We start from the raw sequence: 19,581 nt of genomic DNA, 5'->3' as shown, positions 1-19,581 counted from the left end.
ACTGTTTTTTTTCCGGTGAGGCTCGCCATTTCTTTTTCCCCTCCTGTCAGACTCGTGTTTGGAATGCCAGAACATGCACACTGACAATGAACTCAGCTGGAGATGAAGAAGACTCTCGTATTTGCATAAATTCAAGCCAGATCTTGAGCGTTGAAGGTAAAACCTTCAATTGCGAATATACGAGTACGAGCACCCGTTTGACTGACATTCTGGTTCGGAGGAGCGTGCAAGCATCACACGATGGATCCTTTACCTTTGCACCGTTCATTCTCCGAAGTCAACAAGCCAATTGGGAAATGTGGTTGGTTATTTGGTTGGTTAGGTGGTTAGCGATCCCATCTAACCTTGATCAATCTGTTATCATGGCTTGGCAGTTTGCATAGTCAAGGGGGTGGATGTCTTGTCGCCATTCCGTACGCCAAGGCATCATTGGATATCGGTTGGGGTGGAAAGAGGGAATTTAACCCCAAGAGCTAGTTACTCAACCCCCCTCAAAGCCTTTAGCATACGAGAGACGACTTTCTGGGGTGGTTTTTTTTCTCAGGTACCCGAGCGATTCTTGGGAGGAGGGCAGGCGGCAGCTCCACTATGTACTCGTTCTACAGGACAGACAGGCAAATAGGCAGACCATGGGCAATCCACAGGTAGTTTAGTGGGGTTGTCTCTGCTGCAACACAAAATTCATGCATGAAATTGGCCTGATATTTCAAAGGAATTCTTCTCTGCCAGTCGGAATTGCTTTTCCCTCAAGAGTTATCGGCTCTCCCAGTCCCTTTGGCTGAGACAAAATGATGGCCGAGTGCTTCGATTCCAGAGTCTCTTGGGAATGGTTCTGGCCCATTTTGTTGCACTATCGAGATGAAATGTCTAAAACCGTATATTCGCTTCGACATTTGGAGCTTAGTCAATTGAGGGGAGATTAAGAGTCTATGGAAAAGGGTCGTGCGTAAGTCGGGTTCAAGGTCAAAACGAGGATGGACGAACATGGATGAAGACAATGATCCAGGGCCCGATCGATTGATTTACATGCCAAACCCCGAGTCTTATTGATGGATTATCTCCATATTTGTGGCCATGGTCAAGACCTCCACATCTCACTTGACAGCAACAAAAGAACAAAGGAAAAAAGATATTTTCGAACTGATCTGGATTAAGATTCCCTTTTCGAGCATGTCGAGAACTTGAAACCCCCGTTTCAGAGAGAAGGTGACGAAACCTTGATCGAGAGATTTTTTTGTTTTATTCTACATTGTGTCACATCTAGAGTTTTAGTCCTATCCACCCAAAGCACAACGAGGGAATGGTTTCGAGATCTAGAACACAATAATAGTTTGAAAATCCAGATGGACCTTCCCTATTTGTGAGCTGAGTAATTGATGGAGACTTCTCTGATTTACGACTCTGGCTTCTCAAGAGGCACATGCCTAATTGAGGCCTAGGCAATTTCCTCTTACGGTCAATGCAAATAACAGCTCCGAATCGATATAAATACCATCAAACCAAACATGGAGAGCCCACTTGCCACTCAATCAGATCATTGGTATTTGACCTTCAGCCATCCTTAACAGGACCTGTTTGTGTCAACACCATGACTAAATGACCAAAATCGTCTCGTCCTCGGCAAAAGTACACACATCTCATTGGGCCAGAAATCCAATTGACTCGTCCAAAATGAGCTCCATACGTCTTGAGTGGCTGACCCCTCCATAGAGCAATTGCACCAAGTATGGTAAATTCCAAGATACTGGCAACAATACCCATGTCATGTTGCCCACGACTTTGCTGACAAAGCCGGACAAGATGGATGATCTGCTAGAAGGGCGTTGTACGAAATGTATCTGGTTGTTTTTTGAGAGTCAGACAATCCTCTTGGCAGGGATAAGAAAAAGGATGCCTGCGGTGCGTCTATTGATTTCCTTCCTCTTTGAGCAAACGAATCGTGTGGCAGGATTTTTGAGTGGAGTGCCATCACATGTTTGATGGATCCGACCACAAAGACACCAATGGCAGTACTGATATGCTCATGTCCAAGTCCAGGGCACTCCACAAAATGTCCGAGTTGAATGCATGAATGCATGTATGCATACTTGGATCTGGAGGGTGGAAATGGGGTGGACACATACTGACGGGTAGATATCCGTGGGGAGAGAGGGGGACCAAAGTGCCAAGTGTGTGTGTGAAGGATGGGGAAAGAAGGGTGCCTTGGAAGGGGTGTAATTAATAGGATGACGAGAGCCAAACCCACCCCTCTAAGAAAGCCCACGCCGACTGTTAGTTGGATTGGTTGTAATTCCTTCACATGTTCTGGGATTTTTGGAGATTTCTAGCAAGAAGCACTGCCAGTCACGTGTGCAACAGGCTCGTGTCAATCCTTCTCAAGTTCAAGCACAAATTTCAAATATCAACCCCTCGAGTCGCAGTCAAGCATGTCTCCTTCTAAAGCTACTCCTTTTTATCACAATTGATACGAGAGTGGTTCAAAGACAACCATAAGTTTGATCAAGTGTTCTTTCCTCACATTCAAATACATTTTTGAAGTGCTGCCAAGCCCTCGAGTTTTTTTTAAAGCATGGGAACACTTAAATCTTGAGTCAAGTACCATATCGAACTTGAATTTCACTACTATCGAACATTATGCCTTAGTCACGATGGAGCTAATTCGGTAATCATCGAAATATTCAGTCGAACCAGACTGGAGCCCAATTGGTCCAATCTGATTTAATTTAGGAACGTTTGGAATGATCAACCATCTGGTCTCCTTTCGATTGGAATCCCCTTCGCATGTTATGAAATGGTGGGAGGAGTTCAAGATCTTGAAGTCTGACAAGACAACGAGGTGGTGGAGGAATTACCCTCATTTCCCTTTAGTGCGTGCATAAAAATGCTGAGTTTAAATGTACTTGATTACCCATGAACGAGCATGGTTACATGGATGGATACGACAAACCAGGAAGCTCAATGCCAGATTGTCATCCATTCAATGACAGACAGGGTTGCCAAAACAAAAGGCATGACTGCCTCAGCTCAAGCCCCAAGGTTGGCGAATAATGAGAGCTAATGGATTTCACCCATGTTGATGGTCTTATTTTTCACGGAAAAATGCACCAAGCCTGGGAAACGAGCATTAAACCATGGACCTGGATTGACCTTGCCATTGGCTAAAAGGGTTGATCTGTGACAAACATCGACGATCAATCCATTAGTTTCTTTGTGTCATGTGAACATTTTCTTTTCTCCGCATGTTCTAGGTAAGCGGGCAAACGTGTATTCGATAGTATGGGTAAGATCTCTATGTAGAAGTAAGATTCAAGATATTGAAAAAACAATTGCTAGTGACTGGCCGTCACATTTAGAATGAAGTGTCGAACATTTTTGCCATTGTTGTCTCCCTGGCTGACCTCATTTTCACACTTTTTGTTTTGCCTAACAAGCATTGGGTTGAAATGGGCACTATCAGCTGTTTCGAACACTGACATGAGCACTGACAAATGTCGTCAAACTGGGTTGATGATATCTTTCCTTGAATGCCTTGAGGCGCGTACTTGCTACCATAAGTGAAAGAAATGTTTTTCGGCTGATAGCGATTAATGATTCAAGGCTAGTACTCGCAATGGGAACATTTGGAGCTAGCCATGTGGCTATGAATATAAAGCATGATGTTTGGTTGAAAACAATGCCAGCTTTGCTCTAACATAGGCTTTTAGATGTGCCTTTTTGGAATGACTTTTGAAATAATGTTTGGCGTGATCTCTTGCTCCCATATTTCAACTGATGACGAATGTATGGGTCATTTTGGTGCCAACGCCTCAACTTGGTTGTGGTTCAACGCTATTCAATGATAGGATAAGGAAATACAAATTTTAACATCGATCCAGACATAACTTAACACGGTTTTCATCCTGTTTCAAGAAAGGAGTGATATTTGTTTTATGTTTCTAATTATCTAAGCGTTCGACGATGTTCAAGCTCCTGTGGCTTATGTGCAAATTTGTGTACGACTTAATTGAGGCTGTCTTAATCCCCGAAAGAGCTTTTCCGATGGGAAGGGCCCTCATTTAATCCTCTCCGAGTGATCCAGCCTCTTCTCATTGGCTGTGTTTTCATCTTGGCAAGGGCGATTGACCATTCGTTCTCTATGGAAAATCCCCTGTCCAGGGCCGCCTAAGCTCTCGTCTGCATTTGGCGTGTGAGAGGGTGTCAAACGCGGAATTGGCAATACATCCCCGGAATCAATCATGGGCTTTCGAGGGCAATAACCCTCCTGCTCTGCTTGGTCATCCACCTAAGCGCTCTTTGTCGTGGAAGGAAATTTATTCGACAAACATCCTCTGAGGCGAATCCATTTATTTGGATTATTCCCAAGCTTCGATCATAGATGTAGGGTAAGCACTTGCAATACTCCAAGATACTCGTCGCCAAATGAAATCCACTTCCTTAACAAACATGTGATGTGCTTATTTTTTTATATGCTACAGCATGCAAATGAAGCCAGTGGTTATGTGACTAAAAAAAGATGACGAAATTGGTCGATCTTAGAGAAGCCAAGTTTTAATTAAAGTGAGTTATGGCTGGAAGTTTTTTTTGGCATTGCCTGTCAGGTCGTATCAAATCTTGGGAGTACTGCCTTCACGGTGATTAATGAGTAGATTGCTTGTGTGGAGCCCGCAAAACCATGAGATTTTCCTTCACAATAATGCTGCACAGAGGCGTCAAGAAGAAAACGAACCATGGAACTATCATAGGGGAGTGCGAGAAACTATTTTAAAAGACCATTCACCAAAGTGTCTTCACATGTCACTCCTTTACATGAGGAAATGTTTAGTGCACAACTAGTGGGGAATGATCATGAAGGAGACGAAGAAGAGAAGGAGGAGGAGGAGGAAGATAATCATCATGATCATCATCTTCTTCTTCTTCATCCTCTACTTGCTAAACTGAGAGACAGAACAAGTGAGGAACGAACCCCTTTTCATGTTCTCTCTTCAAATGGGAAATCGCGGAAAAAATGGCCCCGAGCCACCACCACCACCACCATCACCAAAGTGATGAACAAATGACCCCTTTTCACTTGCCTACCGGGACCGGGTCTGAGTTTGGCCTGATCCTATTGTGCCATAGAGCATATGGAAGACTCTTTATTCCTTCACCCGATTGTTTATTGTGCATTCATGTCTCACTGGATGAAGGGTAAAAGGACCAAGATCATTCACAAAGGGATAGCTAGCAATAGTGAAGAGAGGGATCTCTCGCATTCTTTATGTTCAACCAACCCTGAAACCCAACCAAAAAAGGGCCCCAATGACACATTTATACACTGGTGAGGTACAAGGCTCTTCCCGGACCCAGGATGTGATTTACGGTAGATTGATTTTGTCCGCTAAATTGGCCAACCTGCTCGCTACTAAGATTAGATCTGCCAACCTGCCCAATGCTCAAGTGGCCATAAAAGTACTTCCCGATACGTTTTCCCCATTTCTAGTCATGAGCTACTGTAATTGAGCCAATTTGTTCGGCTAGCAACAATTTCAGTTGCCCAATTTGACTGCCAGTTAATTGATTAATTCAAACCAGGCTCTCCTCAGCGTGACCACTTCTTGATTTGAATGGTAACGTGCAAGGCTCTTGAGTCGAAATCGAACGCACCTTTCGATTCGTTCTCATTGGCAACATGTGTCTTTCTTGAACAAGTGAGTGGGACTATGAAAAGGGTAATGTGGAATGGATTGCCAGTTCATGAATGCGGACCTGCCACTTTATATCAACACATCAATCGTAATAATTCCCCCGCCATGCACACATGTGCACCACCTACCTCCATGAGTGAGCTAGCTAGCTAGCCTCCTGGCATTCTGTCGCTACGTTCTGCCTCTCTCTGTCTTTGCCTCGGCATCTGATGAATGGGTTGTTAGGTCGAGGAATTTCTCTGCCTTTGGAAAACTCACAAAAAGCCTTTATGCGTGTGTGTGGTCTGTCTCTGTTCTCTCACCCTACATTTGGATCGTTTCATGTGATTCGTCAAAAACTCGAGGGCTGTTTGCTCAGCAGATTTCCAAGGAGATCTGATTGATGAAACCATTTCGGGTCATGTCAAGGCATGCAAGAGTACCATTAGGACCGAAAGAGCACGTACTTATTATCCTTTCATTCAGCATCGAGGAGATTGAGCTTCGAGACGAGGGTCATTATATTACGGCTCGAGATGCACGCAGTGTTGTAGAAAAGGCACGGGAGAAACGCATCCCCTCCTCATCTCAGCCCAGGGCGATAAGGATGTGTCGTCAGAAACGATTTTTTCTTCCCATGATTTGGAATCTCCGGGAGAGACGAAGCTGACCAGAGAGAAATCTTCAAGAGTCACTCTATGCCTCCCTCACCAGTCCACATGAGACATCATTCATTTATCAGAGACAACCAATCGACCAAGTAGAACAACAACCAACTGCACGAAGCCAAGAGGAAAAGGAGGAGGAGGTCAATCACAACCATCCAATCCTGAAGCTGTGGTATGGAACCTTGATGGAAAATATGGGTCAATGGCTCAATTTCGATCACATGCAAAGGGCGGTCGGTTTTCGCTCCCTTGAAAGACAAAAATAGGGTTGGCAGGGTGGCGAAAGTGGACAATTTTCACGCCGAATTCTCAAGATGGGATCAGACTGAAGCGACTGAAATATTTGATAGCGATAGTTTTAATTGGATTATACCACCATGGTTCTCTTGCGGTCACATCCAAGTGACTGACCCGCCCAAATTCTAATCTCTCTATGGTACTGCTTTACTATAACTAATCTAAAAACTCGTCTTGCCTCAGAGTCTTTTTTTAAGCCAGACATGATGGTGACTGACACTCCCACTCAATCAATTTCAATATCAAGATGTCTCGCATCTTACGCCTTGGTCTGGGGGTTCTCCACTCTGCAAAAAGAGGAGTCGCTTTTCTCTCCTTAACATTGTGGCAGCATGTATTCTTTTTACACCGGTCAATAAATCTAAGAGACCAAATGAGGAGGCAATAACGACCCTTTTACTCCCACACCCGTTCGCACTAAATTTCATCCCACTTTACAAATGGACGCCAAGATTCTTTTGGCTCGTAATGATAAACTGGAATAAAGTCAATCTGCACCAGGCAATTTGGCCAATAGAATAATAACAAGGGCCCTCGATTAGTCTGATGAACGCTTGGAATGCAGCTTGCTCCTGATAAGCATCTCCAATTGAACGTCTTACCTCCTGCCTTTTGGCTAATGAAGAATTCTCATTCGGGGTGCGCAAATCAAGTTTGAAATTCACTTTTTGTGGATGTCAACTCTGATCTGCTTGGTCACATTGATCATTCTTCGCCCATGAGACTGACTGGTTTGAGAGACGACTAACCCTCTGCCATCATTGCGTCAAATATGCTCGTCCAATGGAAGCTAGTTTTTATTGATGAGATGAAGGATAAGGAGAGTTGCCCGTCGGGCTTCTTTTATCATCAATATTACCTGAGAGAACAATCCCTCAATCCTTGGCTGGCATGTTTGTCATGCTATTAGATACCTATTAAGCGGATCATTGATAACCCAATCATCTTTTTTCCATCATCCTCGTTGCACCCACCCCTGGAACTACCGTTGTCGGTGTTCATTAAAATCTCAGGACGGGAGCCTCCAAAGCTCGTCATCCAAACAAATTGGAACTGATTTTTGCGAGGAGCAAAAAAGAAGTCGTTCGGCTTTAGGATCTGGCCATCTTTATGGCCTCTCCCTGCCAAAGAACAACAAAGAGATTCCCCACCCCGATAAAATGTCCAAGGGCAAAACAACTTCGGTGCATGCGAAAATCCATCCATTCACAATTGAGAGCTCTCGACAATGCGTAGGACGTACGGACGTACATACGTAGACTATGTCAGTAAAACAACATCCAATGAACTCAACTCATTCCAGTTTGGACATGACGGAGAGAAAGAAAATGTCGAAGAAGCATCAGGAGAAAGAGAACAAGGAGAACGAAAAAGCCCTGAACGTCAACATTCCGCTTGTTTGTTTAACATTTTTTCACCCTCGTTGTTCGCTCTAGGATTTGTCATGGGCTTAGCCGACGTCGTTGGCCCATGGCCTAGTAATCCGAATTTTATGGCTTGTTTTTAATGATGGCCCTGTAGTAGTAAACATCTGAATTTCGAAACATCTTTCTTGGTACGCAAGATTGAGTTGGAAGCATTCAATCCAGGGATTTGAATGTGTACCATCAAGTCATGAATAAATCAGAATCATCGCCTGGTCAAAAAGGTTTATCAGCAAGGGATGTCCTTGATTGGAATCAGTCAGGCGAAACGATCACAATCGCTACCAATGAAATGGGATTGGAAATACCGAAAAGCCGATCAACCTCCTCCCCCGATACGGTTCCAAAGAAATGAGAAGCTCTGATGGACGACGGATGGAAATCGGAGATCAAGGGCGACGAGAAAATCTAGTTTGTCAACTTGACATGCGAAGCGCTGGGACATGGACCATACGGTCTCATTCACTCCTCGTCCCCGTTCCTTTCCATAGTTTGGCTTTGTTTTCACATGCTTCATGCCTCCTCGATCAATTCAACCATATTTATCCATTGGCACCTTGCAATCAAGATATATTCCTTTAATATCTTCTTTTTGGCTCCCACCAAGGAAAAAATGGACATGCCATGAACGGTTGTGCCCTAATTTGGGGGGCCTTTAGTGGCAAATTGCATGCATGCATGTCGTAATGAAAGAGAGAGAGAGAGAGCTGGGTGGTTGATGTGGGTGGATCCGGTGTGCCCATGTTTGAAGAATCATGAGTTAGAAAACAAGTTGATGGGAGCGGACAATCTAATCAGTGAACTTCTTGTTGCCCTAAAAGGGAGGAGTAAGGAACCGAATGCATCACGGGGATGGAGACGCACGCGTTCAACTTGCTTGGCGAAGATCAAGAGGTAACCTATGTTTGTCTGGATGGAGTGAACCTTCAACGAGATCTGATCTCTCAGGGCTGGAGAATGCGTGGAGCCATCCAGGAGGGAAAGAAATTGGACCAAAGGAGGGGGAAGAAGATCCTCCCGCTCAATTAAGCGATGAGCAACTCACTTTTGGAGCTGATCCAATGTCAGATATGACTTGTTGGGGTTGGGTTGAGGGTGAGGGACAGTGGATGGCTGGGTTTGGGACGAGCATCGAGATGGCGAGGAATGGCCGAGTTGGATGCAATCAAGTGTGAAGCCGCCATTCCACTCACTAGATAGAGGCAAAGGTATGTATGTGTGACCATTGACCCAAAACAAAGTCCGACAACAACTATTAAAGCATCGCCTTCTCTCCTTACGCCTATGAAGAAGAGCCCCCGGGACTCTGGCCCACGTCGCATTTGGCACTTGGGGCGCTGTCATTCAATGTGGAATGAGTCCAATTGCCACCATTGAGATCGCATCAAGCGGGTTTGATTCGACTTCCAATGAGTAATGAGTGTTTATGCCCTCGTCCATCCAAGCAATATTTTGGTTGGGTACGTAGTTGGGTAGATGAACAGATGAACGGGTGGATGGATGGAGGCTCAGTCCACACTTTGTAGGTTGGTACAACATCATTTGAAGGTTAGGTTCGTATCTCATTGTCCGAGCAGTTTGAGATGGACACAGAGATGGTCTTTGAGATGATGTTTGCAGAAATTGAAGGCGCTGAGCACATTAATTTTTTGATTGGTTCTTTGTTGGCTCTTACGCTAAAATCGGTTCTATTGTAGTCTAAAGACAGGTTCATAAAAGGGGTTGAAGGAGGTGGCTGCTAGCTTGCGGCAAAGACTCCTGAGTATGTGCTCTGCGTATGTGCGTATGTGAGTGAGTGTATCAGATCTTGTCTTGCGATTCATCATGTCCGCCGTGGGCTGGTTGTACCTACTACACTACCTATCCCGCAAGTAGGGTCTGTGGGCAGATAATTGGGCCTGACATTGTCCATCATGTTGTCAAGGCATCACATCCATATTGGCAACCAGGATAAAGGAAGATTGGGAATTCATCATACAACCGAGAAATCGGAGTAGTAATCAGGCTTTCATAGAGTTTAAAGATCCATGTAAAAGGTCAGCGGACTACTATACGTACCATCTCGAGCCTGGTGGAGAAATGATACGCCATCACTTTTGAAATTGAATATATTGGTGGTCCGGGAGAATCTGAACTGAGCCGAGATCCAATCATCTTTTGGGCAGATAAACGTACCGAAGTCTTCAAAAAGCGGGTCTTTTTCTCGAGTTGAAAGGTCTTCTTCTACTAAAATTTCTCATTTGATAAGATGCCTATCGAGAAAAGAATCTGCTCCTTAGAGTCTGTGATCTTGAAAAATCACTTCTCTCGAAAACATCACAGAGACATTTGCCGAACTCAAATATGTATTACCATGTACCCTTGAAATGAGCCTGAGTGAATGAGAGAAAGTGAGCATTAGCGGGAATGGAATGACTACATTGAGAATGACATTCATTGCCCCGTTGCTGTAACCACGAGAAGCTTGACTGACGGTTCTCGTGCGTGCGCGTGTCATTCCCAAAGAGGCTTCTTGACCCATTGTATTATGAAATGAAAAGGGATCCTGGAATGTCAACAAAGGCCCCGAAAAGAAGAAGAAATCCGGACTGCCAGAAAATTAGACAAACTAATTATTTGGCTGTCAAGAAATGGCTGGCAGGTTCTCAAGATTACATAACATGCCCAATTGTCCATCTCTGGCGAAAGGTAATCTATGAGCCGCTCAGGTTTGCCAAATACGTATGGGCCCACACTGAGACCACTTTTGGCTTGATGTAATCACCACCGCCTGTGCACAATCGGAGGGTTGTTGCCATGAGCGGGCAGAAACTCAATACACCACTGGAATATATTACGAGTCAGCTCCGCCCCACCCATGTTGGACATCATCAATGGCATCCCACAGCAATTAATCAAAGCCTCACGAGCAGGAATCTACGTTTCCGATCACCTCGATTTGTCATATTTTGGCAACGCTGTGGATCGACTGGTTTCTCAGCGTGGCCAATCCAAAACGTTTACATCCCCCAGCTCAAAGTAGACCAAAGTAAAGATGGAAATATCATTTGGGCACTCTCCAAAACTAACAAAAACCGTGAGGATTTCTTTCCCCATCCCTCTTTCTGCTCTTCTCTTTCAACTGGAGGATGATCTTTCTCTCCTCTTTCATCCTCTTTTTTTTTGCTCTCACGTGGCTCACCAACGAGCATTGTACATACGTAGGTATGATATCCGCCCAATATAGAGAGGGCAGGGAGAGCAAGCAAGCAAGAAACCCGAGGAGCCTGTACTCCCGTTGCATTGGCAAGGCGGAAATAGGCCATATGGCACAAGCTTTTTGCCTTCACCTACTACAAGCTCTATTACAGGCTTTCCTTCACTCCAAATTCTGGTGAAAATGTGACCTTTAGTTATCATTGTTTTTACCACGAACAGCTCAAATCAGTCTCAATCTGAAGCTCAGTCGCACTTAGACCTGAAGCTCTCAACGATAATGGTGATTAATCCGTTGGTTTGTGGGATTATGTAGATTGCCCGAATTTAAGCTGAAATTGGATAACTTTGGAAGAGAGGGTTGAATATTGTGAAGGTGATGGTGCCTCCCTGAACATCACTAATCATGCCAACTCCTAAGACTGCATGAGAGGGAGGGTTTTTGTGTGTCTCCACCCCCAACTCTAGTCGCCACAATAGCCGAGCTGAGCTTCGCCTGGCTTGGCCCTAAAAAATGAATTCATCGCCAAGCCGAAAAGACATTGACCTTAATGATTTTGCTCCTCTCTTTGTCATGTCGATTGAGGGGAAAGGCGTGGTGGCAACTCCAACCAAAGGCGGTCGGGAGACACATGTTCAAAAGATCAGTTTACCATCAGGCGGCTGGCTGCTGACTACTTGAATGGGGTGCTCAAATTAACGAGTGTTGACAAGGAATGGATCTCTCGCTCTCTCGTTGCTCTCTTCGGATGATTCTCATCTCTGGTGTGGTCATCAATTCAGCTAATTAAGCTCTCGGTAGAGCTCTCCTCGTCTCATCATTACCCTCGCAGATTCATTAAGGGCTGCCCTCTTGAGAATCCTCAATTTTTTTCATGTCATCCGAGAGAGAGTTGGCCAACCGAGCCTAGTACACACCGATTGGAGTTGGAGAAGCTCAGGGTGCCAACTCAATGAAGCTTTATGAGGTTTTCTGCGCGAAATGGATCATTTTCCTTTGGTTGTTAAATATCAGTCCAGCCCATGACACGGTCCATGTTACACGTTCCACCAACTCGAGGCCAGACATTGTTCCATTACTTCATGATGACCGTGGGATAAATGGAAAATGGGAACACAAGAACAGAAAAAGTGTCGGATAAGGAAGGTCAAGAAAATACCAAGTACCAACAATGGCCGGAATGGTACTGCAGTTTAGGGGCTACATCTACATCCTCGTTTACAATGTCTCTGGCTTCTCGCCTTCAAGTGCGACACCGGCTGTTCCAGTTGACTTTAAGTCCTCCTGGTCCTTTCTAGAAAGCATTTGTCTTGTGACTGTAGCCTTTAGTTGGAAGACGTGGGATGTGCACACAAAGTTCTGCTTGGCGAACGAAGGAACTGGTCCCAAGTGTTCCTCCGGCATTCGCTCTAGTGAGCCCATTCATTCGGAGCATGCACTGAAATTGCTGGAAGATCTATTTCAAGGCTCTATTTCATTCATTGGAAAAGACTGCCTTTCCGACACCCACGACGAGTCTTTATGAGATGTGGCAATTTTCTCAAGAACGTGGGTGTCTGGAAAGGAATACTATTCTTGGACCTAGATTGCAAACGTGGAACTGTTGAGCTTGTAAGATGTGACTGACACTCATAAAGCAAGATGTGGATAAATTTTCAAACTCTTTGTCCCAAGGAAATTTCAGATCCTTGTGCCGATTTTAGTTTTCCTTTTGGCAGCTCGCTCGGAAAGAAAAAGTAATTGACAACCCGAATAGAAAGACCCTTGGACATGAATCCGTCCTCGGTTTGATCGGATCAGACCAACCAAGAAAAAGGTTAGATCCAGACGCAGAAATCCCGAATGCATGCCACAAAAGAATGTGTTTTCATTTCGAATAAACGTCGTCGAATTCGCTTCGCTCCATTTCCCACTCCTTCTTTGCCAGTCATCTGAGGAGTCGGTAAATGAGGCCTATATTTATGCAGCTACCCATCATCATTCCAAAAGGCTTGCATGATATAATAATCGCTTTCCTCAAATGCTTAAGACAGTATCAACTTGGTCATTGCATATCTTCAAAAGAAATGTTCTATAATTCTTCTCTGCATTCCGAAATACCAACTCATAGATGGAGGTTATCATATTGATGTTGTTCGGAGAAGCAATTTGAAAGTAAACTTGGATCTAAATTCTCAATTAACCTTAGAGATGTAGCTTGTAGAAACAAAGGAGAATGTTTTCCCCATCAAGTTTGGCCCCTCTTTGCCTCCATCTATTTGGGAGTATCTCAGAATGCAACTAAAAAGGTTACCAGCTTTTGAACATTATGCCAAAACTTTCTATCTTATGGATGAGAAACGACAATTTTTTACAATCAAACCTTTGACTTGGACCCATTCCTGCCAGGAATGGGTTTGTCAGTCAGAAAATACATGAATACATGCATGATAGAAAAAAACCCTCATATACTGCCGCCGACCCTTGTCATCACGTGGATTTTGTTCGTTTAATATGAAGACGTACATAACATAGTAGCATCAGGCACGAAATGAGTGCCCTCATCATGATCCTCTTCCCCCGAAGAAGACGATTCTCCTCATCAATTGCAAAACGAGCGAATGCATGTCAGAATCCGACTGAAACTTGAAATGAAGCCGTTGAATGCCCAGACGGACGCTCAACTTCTCGAATGTTCTGCCATGACCATTCGAAAGGCAATGCACACTTCTACCACGTTCTACATTTAATACATTCTGTATAGTAATGCACAGTGTGTGCGCACATTTCGTAGCTTTGGAGAAGCAGCAGCGCTCCAGAATCAATTTCTCACGAGAAGAAGACGAAGAAGACCCAACGGTAATTTTGTGCCGCTGCTTTTGTCAATATGAGAAGGGAAATCGAGGCTTGATGAAATTCGTGTTTGCACAAGGATTTTTTTCCCTGTTTGCTCTCCAATTTTGGTTCCTATCAAGGACCATGAATCTCAATTTCCTCTTTTTCTCCTCTTTCTCCTCCTTCCACCCTTCTGTCTTCTACAGCTTTATCCAGCTCAGAGGGGACGGACCAAAAATCAGGTTGGATTGGATTGACGACGAAGACCACGGGGTCGGACGGAGCTCGGCCAGAAGTGGACAGTTTTGTAGCGAGCTGACACATGAAACGAGATTGCTTAATCTAAAATTAGATTTACAACTCCTACAAGAATAATCGTTCATCGTTCAGTCTGTCTGTCACTCGTTCAAAGTTCAATCAATTTCGAATGCACTCGGTCCCCCACTTGAATGTGTTTTCCTGACTTTTATTGTCCAAGCAGAAAGAAGACCAAGGCCAGTTGGACTCTGAGTGCTAATCGAAACCTTCCCAAAGTGAAGAGGTACAGAAGATTGGTTGAATATTTCGAATCCCTACCATGAAGAATGACCCCCCTTGGAAGAGAGGTTTGATTCTCTCTCACCGATGAAATTGATCGCCACTCTATATTTGGCTTCTTTCAAGGCCTGTTTGTTTGTTGGTCTGTCTGCTTGTCTGGGTTGTCCAATATCGAATTGGAAACACGCCGAGCGTATCAATCAAACTTTCAGCGAAGCTCCAAAAGTGAACAATCCGTATGCCAAAACGAGGGATTGTTTTCCTCCTTTCAGCCCTGCTCCATCTACATCCACAAATGCAATTCTTTCCCATAAAAGGACAACAGATGCGAGGTCCATCCCATGGCTCATTGAGAGAGATGGAGGGTTAGTGGGTGTGCGACTGTCTTTCAAGCAATCCCAGATTCCACGTGGGTGTGTGGAACTTACTCGAGAAGTCAACAAGGTTGGTAGTCAGCTCGTCGATGATGAATTAACTTGAACTGAGCTCTAGATGGACTCCCGGACACGTCTCTGGTTTCAAGCACTCACATGTGAGACATGGGATAGCACATCAATCCTGACTTTTGTCGACACAACCGGTTCACATGATGATCCTCTCATCCTCTAATCTGCCTGTATGTCTCCTTTATCATGACAAAGAACTAGAACGCATGATATCCAAGGAATGGTCCGAGTTAGTGGTCGGATAATCGAGAAACCACCGTGAGATAATACGTAGGATAGAGGGTTTTGCGATCAAGGATATCGATCGATCTCGGTTTCAAGATCAATGCGCACGTCACTCAAGCGATCACGCACGAATGTCAAGATCACCGCCAATTGTTGACGAGGTGCGTAATGTACGCAATGCTTGGTGATCCGAAGTCCAGCAGGCATCAAGGCATCAAGGCATCATTCAATTAATCCCTTGGATGGCCGATTGTCATTTGCTGTCAAAGCAAACAATCCATGTGTTCTTGTGACACTCACTCGGAAGTTTGAAAGTGTCATGGTCTCACCGGATGAAGTGCTTGTAATGACCATAAATTGTGGGTTATTACTAGTTGGTATATCTCCGGGTGGACGTACACGCTTTGTTCACAGCAACCAAACACAATGGCACACAAGTGGTTCAACGAGACTTCCTTGATAATCTTGACTTCCAACTCAGACGAGCGTGAGACCACCTAAAAATGCGGATTTTTTTTGGTGGTGGGAGGGCGTGAACAAATCTGAATTATTGAACACGTTTGATTTTTACGATTTTTTCCCATCACGACCTTTGGCGAACGACCAACGAACCCTCACCCCTCGAGTTAGTTCAAAGTTCCGAGCTCCGTGATGATCTTGGAGTTTGTCGTTATCAAGGAGGGGTTTCTAGCCAACGAGACGTTCTCATGGCATCCATGTCTTACTGAGTCATAAACATGTGTGAAAAAGAGTTTTAATAACAATCTCAACGGATTAGTGTGGTCAGGCTAATTAATCTCGAGAGAATGATACCGCAAGATAAGATTGAACCACTTTCATGCAGTGGACTCGAGTAAAGTGCACCCACCATCTTTGGTAGATGATAATCATAAAAAAATGCGCCTCCTCTCCATTTATCTGCTGTCATATCGAATTATGTTTGGTTTGGAACATCCTTGATATTTTGAAATAATTACCCGCTCTCAATTACTATCGGAATCCATGCGAATGGTTTCAAATGTTCAATTAATGGCTTTACGATATTTGGCAATCCAACTCATCTCCCCGCTTCTCCATCCATTTCCAGCATGCCAATTCCGTTCGAGCTAAAGCTGTGGAGCTTATGGAGCTGATCGCCGAGGGCAAGACCAAGCAGAAACCGCCCACTTTCCACTTCCCGGAGAGCGATCTGCCGTGCCGTTGGAGTGTTCAACCCGGCACTTGGTTCGCCCGTGACAACGTCTACAACTTTATCAAGTTCTGTCGAATTCTTGGTAAGGCTTTCACAAAAATGTTACTTGGATGGCGATTTGAGAATTCTCGAGATACCTCCCTCCCATTCTTGGGGATGGAGGGTTGGCCTCGAACAATGGGTATTCAAATGTGAACGATCGGGATTCGCCCCGTTATGAGCGGAAATCTGACAGTTTCATGCTGCTTCTTCAATTTGGATGTACTACTCGTTTTCTTTAGGAGTGATGCAATGTGTGATGTTCGAGACGGAAGATTTAGTGTGCCGGAAGAATGAGAAGCACGTGATTCTGACGATCCTGGAGGTGGCGAGACGCGGGGCGAAAATTGGCATGTTGGCCCCCATGCTAGTACAATTTGAACAAGAGATCGATCGCGAGATTGCCAGGTGAGTTGAGCGGGTGCTTTTTTGTTTTCCTTTTGTTTCGGTTTTGAATCGATGAACAACACGAGTTTGATCCCAACTGATAAGGGTTGTTGGAATTCAAGAGATTCCAGTTCTAGGGAAAGGTTGAAATGTATTTTTTTTGAACGCTTGAATTTGGATGATCTGTTATCTGACAATCTGAATTGTCATGGTGGAAGATTGAAATTAACAAAGGTTAGTTCGAGTAGCTATGTGGATTGCAGTCAACGAATCGGAGCTCGGGACAAAGACTCCCGATTATTAAGGATGCTGCGTCAGCAAATTGGCCTGCCATTATTCGGACATTAAAACAGTTTCCCGTTAGTTCCCCGAGTGTGCTTTGCACTTTTTGGGTGTTTCTCGGATCATGCTTACAGCTCACGAATATATTGGCAACATTGGCTGTCCGGTTGTTGTTATCGTATAATGGACCATGTAGGATGTAGCTAAAATTCAGTTTCAACGATACATAGGTGAATAATGTTACAGAATGGTTATTGTTGCCATAAAATCCGTCACACTTTGGGCTTCGACGGCTTTGACGCCTAAACAGGGATGCCAAAATGATCTTGGAAGTGGATGGGCCTTGAGCCACGAGATGCAAGTCGTGCTTTTGGACCCCAAGACGTCAATTATTCTTCGGAATGTCATGACCATTTTCTCCAATTAGGAGAGCGCCATACACTCTTTTCTTATCTATCATTGAAGTCGACCGACATGACTTTCAGGTTTAAATCGTGTCTGACCCGGTTTTTTTCTCCCTCTCTCTAAGCTCTTTCGGGTTTTCCACTTTCGTTTTCGTTTTTCATGCTCGTCTTGAGAGTATGATGGGGTAAAAGCGATAATCGAAATGTCTCAACCCTTTTACACGTGCACACCTGACATGACTTTCCTCGTGTTATCATTGTGTACTTTCGAGAAATGTCTCAGCTGTCTGATCGATTTCAAGTTCCAATCATTGACGATCACGACGACAAATGTTTTCATTATTCACCCCTTCTCAAAAAGCCTCTTTTTTGTAGGGGGATCAAATCGTTTTCTCTTCTTTGGCTTGAGGTTCGGGATTCTGAAATGATTTGCCAACCCTTAATTTTTTCTTCTCATAGAGACCCTGTCAAAACATCCCTTGAATATCAATCACATGTTCACTCCTTTCAAAATTGCCGCCATTTCTTTGATGTTGCCTCCATCGAGTTGCATGATTAGGGTACTCGAGCGACTTTAAACATGTGTCTAGGATATGATGGGGATTTTCGCCAGGACTGATATCTTGTGCACTCTGACTGGATTTTTATGCTCAGTCCCTGTTTCCTTCTCTTTCTCTTTTTCTCTCTCTCTCTCTCTCTCCCCCTCCCTCTCCCTCCTTGAAGGCTCAGAATACAGTTTGACTTTGAAAGGGACTATCGTCCTTCATGCCAGTTTTCCCTCTTATTAGTGCATTAAGAAATTCAAATGACGACTACCATGCTCTGAATAGGGCATGATTTGCAGAATATTCTTCTCTCTGGCTCCTTGACAAGGCCATGGGCACGGAAAGAGTTGTTACTTAGTGGTGCATGCATTGATGAAGGAGGCCCCCAAGACAGACGATATTCTCACATCTCGGAAACCTCGCCATTGTTTTGTATGCCAATGCATATTAAGCCGTATTAATGTTTTGAAATCATGGCGTTCCTTTCTCTTCGGGAGTGGATTCGGCGCAATTGATTGGCTGGGAATATTTTGGCCTCAGAATTATGGACACCCTGTCGTTTGCATGCGGGCTAATTACACGAACAATCAAGCACATAAACTCAGAAAGAGCCATAATTAAAACGCTATCGCATTGTCTTCGCGTCTTTCCAGCAGGCATAATCGAAATCCTCGCCACTTTGGCAGCTCGAAGAATCCTTTCGAAATCAACCGTGACTTGGTTGAACCCGGGCAGAATGTTCAGCCCAATCCTTGCGACAAGGATTCGACTTTTCCGTGAAGCGTGTATTATAACCGCTCGAGTCTTGTTACCCGAATGCGAAAACGGTTGTAAAGACACTCACTCCACTAACCGGCAAAAGAGCGGCGGAAACTTTCACTCTCGACCATCAGATTCGAGTCCGTTGTTGGGAATAGAGGGCTTAGATGATTGGGCGGGGTGGGCGGGTTTGAATCATGCACGGCTCAAATTAGCTTTTATTCAAATGAGAGCACACGGTAATGAACCTACTCAAGTTCAATTGAATACCATGAGAGATGAAATCCTCATCAGGATTGAGCTGAAGAGTCATCCCGGCGGAACAACCGCGTCAATGCGATTTCGGTTGAAGCTCGAGATCCTCATCGCCATGAACACGCCAGGCAGGACAAGTAGTATATGTTGTACGTATGTACATGCAGTAGTGAGTCGTTCATACTTACATGCTCGCATTCATGCATGCACGCATCCTGGATGAACGGGATGAACAATTGAGCATGACCCCGTTTATTTGTACCGTGCACAATGTGCCATTGGTCGGTAGGATAGGCATTGCTCGGAGTCAGCCATGAATTCCAACCCCTTGGAATCTCGACAATCTAGATAGGATAAATCAAGATTACGAAATAATTGCAAGCTTGCCAGGGACCATGAATCAGAGTCTCGTTTCTCGTTTCTCGTTCCTCCCCCCTCCCCCCCCCCC

The 19,581-nt window shown here is 44.5% G+C and overlaps 1 protein-coding gene across 1 annotated transcript in view; it reads left to right on the top strand.

Moving 5' to 3' along the window:
- Positions 1-19,581, top strand: part of LOC131887254 (GAS2-like protein pickled eggs) — a 48,305-nt gene that overhangs the window by 17,859 nt on the left and 10,865 nt on the right. The window contains 2 exon segments of the mRNA XM_059235808.1: positions 16,358-16,544; positions 16,744-16,909. Coding sequence (XP_059091791.1) covers positions 16,358-16,544; positions 16,744-16,909 — 353 coding nt within the window.

The sequence above is a fragment of the Tigriopus californicus genome, chromosome 9 (genome assembly GCF_007210705.1).
Source record: "Tigriopus californicus strain San Diego chromosome 9, Tcal_SD_v2.1, whole genome shotgun sequence".
NCBI lineage: Eukaryota > Metazoa > Arthropoda > Copepoda > Harpacticoida > Harpacticidae > Tigriopus > Tigriopus californicus.
This window is presented reverse-complemented; position numbering and strand designations above follow the sequence as displayed.